Source organism: Meleagris gallopavo, chromosome 2 (assembly GCF_000146605.3).
Source record: "Meleagris gallopavo isolate NT-WF06-2002-E0010 breed Aviagen turkey brand Nicholas breeding stock chromosome 2, Turkey_5.1, whole genome shotgun sequence".
Taxonomy (NCBI): Eukaryota; Metazoa; Chordata; class Aves; order Galliformes; family Phasianidae; genus Meleagris; species Meleagris gallopavo.
This window is the reverse complement of record NC_015012.2, coordinates 24,147,853-24,152,753: the sequence shown is the minus strand read 5'-3', so window position 1 is coordinate 24,152,753 and position 4,901 is coordinate 24,147,853. Positions and strand designations below refer to the sequence as shown.

At 34.9% G+C, this 4,901-nt stretch overlaps 1 protein-coding gene across 10 annotated transcripts in view; it reads left to right on the top strand.

Moving 5' to 3' along the window:
• The window catches only part of THADA (THADA armadillo repeat containing), a 210,189-nt gene that overhangs the window by 72,757 nt on the left and 132,531 nt on the right, over window positions 1-4,901 (top strand). For all 10 annotated transcript variants that reach the window (XR_004158825.1, XR_002111796.2, XR_002111797.2 and 7 more), the window contains exons 17-20: window positions 1,319-1,467; window positions 2,319-2,529; window positions 3,931-4,066; window positions 4,398-4,534. Coding sequence is in view for 7 of the 10 variants with exons in the window: in XM_019612707.2 (XP_019468252.1) it covers window positions 1,319-1,467; window positions 2,319-2,529; window positions 3,931-4,066; window positions 4,398-4,534 (633 nt within the window). In the remaining 3 variants the exon portion in view is untranslated. The remainder of the gene's footprint in view (window positions 1-1,318; window positions 1,468-2,318; window positions 2,530-3,930; window positions 4,067-4,397; window positions 4,535-4,901) is intronic.

The window sequence follows — 4,901 nt, the reverse complement described above, 5'->3', positions numbered from 1 at the left end:
TTTTTGTCACTAAGAAAGATTTTTGGAGAAGTTTCAGTATATTTAATAACTTCACGTCCTTTACCTCTTCTAATTTGTTAATAGTATGTTATTTAAAATATTGAGACCATGGAAACTGTTAATTGAAAAAAAATTGTATGTCCTTGAGATATATTGTATCCTAAATAAGGAATGCCTGAACTGGACAGTTGATGATCTGCTGCTGCTGTTACTTCAAAGATTCTATACTGTTACAGCAACCTCAGTTGAAGAAATACTACTTAGAGCCCTGGTATACTGGCAGTTTTCCTAAATCTTGTCTCTGGATCATATGATCAACATTAAAGCAAATTCTTGGTGTTCAGTTGTTATTGTAAAGGAATGAGACGTCTAAAACTTGATTTGGAGAGGAAGTGACCTTCTTGGTTGGTGTTCTTTTCTTAAAACCTGCTGTAAATCATTATTATACTAATTTAATTATTATGCGTTTGTAGCACATTGTTGTGACTTCTGATTTTTTAGCAGAAAATTGTACTGACAGTTGTTCATAATAGCTTTAAGATTTAGGAGTGTAACAACACTTAAGAAGGACATTAGCTACAATTGTGTTTGTGTTGTAGCATGGTGTGCTTGTTTATGTCTTAAAACTTCTGGCTTCTTTCTGGCATTACGTCAATCCCCAGAAATCATGACAACATGGAGAAGTCTTTGAATCCCTTTTTTGAAAAGAATTTCTTGCTACTATTATAGAATTCTAGGGAAGTTTTCAAAGCTGAATAAGTCAGTTCTGTTTTTGGCAAAGAGTTACTGTATGGGAACTGCTGAATCACGGCCTGAACCTCTGATTGATCACCTGAGGCGAGCAGTGAGTCAGCCACAGGAGCACAGGTGAAGGCAATTCTCCTGTGCTGCAGGAAGGGTGGAGCCTGGCTGCACCTCTGCTAGGCCCATTTAAGAGCTGACTGCCAGTGGGGAAGGATCTCTTCTGGAGATCTCTCCTCTGGTGTTTTGCAGCGAGCCCAGGATGCGGGTAAGCATTCTATCTTTTCTCTTTTTGTTATTACAAACTGCTTAGCCAAATTCTCTTGTTTATTTCATAATTATAACATGTTTATATTCATTGATTATACAGTCACTTTCTGTATTACTGAGAGTAACTTTTTGATGTGGGAATTCTTCAAAAATGAACATGTCATTTTAAATGCTCATTAGTATTAAAATAATGCTTTAGCTAAAATTCCGTTTTAGTGTTTCTGATACTAGAACAAAATAAAATGTAAATGTAATGCTTATTCTGATTAAAGAAAAAAAATTACAGCAAAACAATTTCTTTGAACAGGCCAGGAGCAAGTTTTTAGACTGGATCAGGAGATGAATTCTGCTCGTGTACGAACTTTGATTCAGTGCTTTGCGAGTACTTTTGAAGAAGTAAAAGTCCTAGCATTTGAGCTGTTGATGAAGCTACGTGATGTTGCATTTAATTTACAGGTATGTAACTAAAAATAGTTTAAAGGGAGTAATTTCATGAAAGATGAATGCTCTGTGTACCTAATTCAAGGTACTTGAATAGCTCTTGAAGCTGGTCCAAGCTGACTACAGTAGTGTTCAGCCCTAGTTTTTTCTATAGATTTTTTTCCACAGCTTCAGCCTTTACCTGACAAGGCTAGTTTTGCTAACAGATGAAAAAATATGGGCAATTCATTGGGTATGGCTATAAACTGTTTACTAAGCACGTTTTAATACTGGAAAAGAGCATACTCTACTATCAAATTAACAGATAAGATAAACTCTTAGCTGTGATGTCCTTCGCAAATATTTGAGGCATTTTAACTTTGTTACTCATGAATTTCACAAAACTCAGCCTTGTGTTTCTGTTTCTCTTTGATTTGGTCTCAGATTTCATTTTCTTATTGTCTGTGATTTCTTTCAACAACAGTATAAACTGCAAAATTTTTTTTTCCTGATTGTTTTATGAATGCTCTATAATTCAAAAGTACTGGTGAGCAAACACTGCTTTCCAGTAACCCATGCTTCTCTGTGAGGACTGTTGGCAAAGCACACTGTTTTGAAATCAAAATCATCTTCCTGTGATGTATGTTGTGTTTGAATACTGCTTTATAAATGAGCATTCCCATCTTCAGTGAATATCTGATTGTGTCTTTGCTAAATGCCTACACAGTTCACATTTTGACTGCAAGGCAATCTGTGTATAATATGTTTCTTAAAAAATGTGTACCTGCAGACTTGTTGAAAGGTACGTTCTCCAGTTTCAGGGTGCTAACTAGCTTAATTAAATCAATATGGGAGCTCAGTAAAATGAGCCATATTGTTTCTTTCAGGATTCTGAAAGTCTAGATCTGTTATTCCGAGCAGCAATGGATCTTAGCACAAGTACCAAGCCATATGATTGTGTCACTGCTTCCTATTTGTTGAACTTCTTAGCATATCATAAAGATCTACAGCATATTTGTTTAGGAAAATGGATTAAGCATAACCCCCAGATGAATGAAGACACATCAGTAGATACTGTGGAGAAGAACACTTTAGCAGGTAAATTTTAGGGAAATTATCACCAGTATTTTTTTTTTTATATTTATTTGAAATCTTGTTGCTTCTCTTCAAGACATTCCATAATAGGTATAGTGAGTAGAAGGTGGTTATTTCTAATAGGGTTTCAAGTATGTTTAGTTTTGCTGTTAATAGGCTGTTTCATCCATTATGAAGATCTTAATCAAGTCCTGTTCATGTTGAAGCTTTCAGATGTTCTCAGAAAGTGGATTTCATTATTGTTTTGGTGAAAAGGAAAATGACATTGAGACCTTGAACTCTTTTGATGAAGCTGGGTACATAAAGTGCTGGAAAGGAACCTCTATTCCTTGAAAGCTTGTTTACCCAGAGCAAAGGCAGCTATGGTTTGTCTGAATCATGTTTAAGTACTTGACATTTGAAGTACTGACTCTTGGACCTCTGTTCACTCGTGTTCGCTCAGAACCATTGTTCCAAGTGGTTTGTATTCCTGCGTATACATTGCTGCTTTGTTTAACGTGGAATATTTTTCTTTGGTTTGGTGCCTCTGTGTGAAAGCTGCAAAGCTTTAGATCTATCAGATCTGGCAAATTCATTAAACAAATATCTTACAGATCTAATAATTGGCAATGAAATTAAAAATCTGAAAGCTCCGTTGTTTGTGATTGAATGCTGAATGTAGTTTTTAGTAAACTCGCAACTTTATTTGTCCTCTTAGTCACTTCTTTTCTAGTAAGACTTTTTATTGGCTTGTTAGTATTTTCTTCGTATGCAGTGAAACTGATTTTTGAGATGACATTAAGATTACTATAAATGAAGGAAATGTATGGGTAATCTCATGTATCGTTGTTGGAGTGTATCTTCTATTAGTGATCTGTAGTTTGTTATTTGGATCTGTAATTCATTCTGATTCTGACACTGTGCTACATGGTATAAATGTAAATAGAATTGGCACAAGTACCCTTGCAAACTGGGCAGCTTCTTCGGTGGCTAATTAAAGACTCAAATATTTAACAGGAAGCTTCTGATATTTAATATTCTGTTGAGCTGTTTGTTGTTTTAAGCTGCTTCTATGGACAAAGTCTAACTTTCAGTATGTGGTAGGTTACCTCTCTTGACTTCGGCATGGGTTGTGTAATTGTCTCTGAGTACATGGTCTTGGCTATGCTTTTCATTGCTGCTGTTTGATTCGGACAGACTGAATAGAATATAACATTGTTGGTGTTTAGGTAACTGAAAACCAACAATGAGCACTATTTAATGGATGGAAGATTGAGGAGTGTAAAGAAAGAAATTTCTCTGCACTTCCCAATGAACTGTTTTAGAAACAGGTTTTATTTGTATTACTTTTAAGCAGGCTTGTTTCTCAGAAAATACTGTGTACTTGTATGTATAATTTACATCTGTAATTTTTAAAAATTTCAGTTATCAAGCTTTTGTTGGTGAATGTTGAAGAAGAAATATTTCAAGCTAAAAAGTCTCTACTTCAAGCAGCAGCATCATTCCCCATGTATGGGAGAGTGCATTGTATAAACGGAGCGTTGCAGCAATTACCTCTTAAGTAAGTAAGGTATACTACAAAATAGCAAGTTGTAACTCCTTAATTAAGCACAGTAGAAAGCTGCTCACTGGAATAAAAGCATACAATGTTATCTGTAATGAATTCTAGTACTGGTGGGTTTTAGCACTCTGACTTTGCCATAGTTTAGCGAGATGTTGTATATTTCTTTGTAAGTATAAAAACTCAGTGTTAGGACTTGTCCAACTTATTTGTTGTTTTCACAAGTGCAGTTGTAGATGTGCTTATAGTGTCATTTTTTTTTCCCCTTTAAATGTAAAATTATTTTAATCCTTGGTATGTTGCTTGTCTTTTCTTTTTCTTTTTTTAATAGTAACTTGATGTTCATAACTGAATGGAAGCAAATAGTGGCAAGGCTCATTCTGATGTCATACGAACTATCTGCTGTAGTATCACCAGTAGTGCAGAGCTCATCACCAGAGGGTCTTATTCCAATGGATATTGATTCAGGTAAACAAACAAGCAAACAAACAAAAAGAATTCTGTAAAATCTGAAGCTCTTGAAGTTGTCTTTATTTCTTATTGCAATTCTGGAAATGAATCCTTACACCAGTCTCTTTCAAATTTCTATTTTATGTCTTAATCTTAAGCCATTCTTTTAAGTTTTGATACAGGTTATCTGTCTTCTGCACTAAACGGAACAAGCCTGTGCAGATAGTGTTGTTTCAAAACAGGTGACTGTATAGCCTGCTTTTCTTTCTTCCTTGGCCTTTGTAGTCATTGTAGTTTGAAATGTTACTGCTAATGGCCTTCTTTTTTTATTTGAAATAAATAAATTAGCTTTTTATGAGGAATTGAAAGTACAAATAAATAAAGA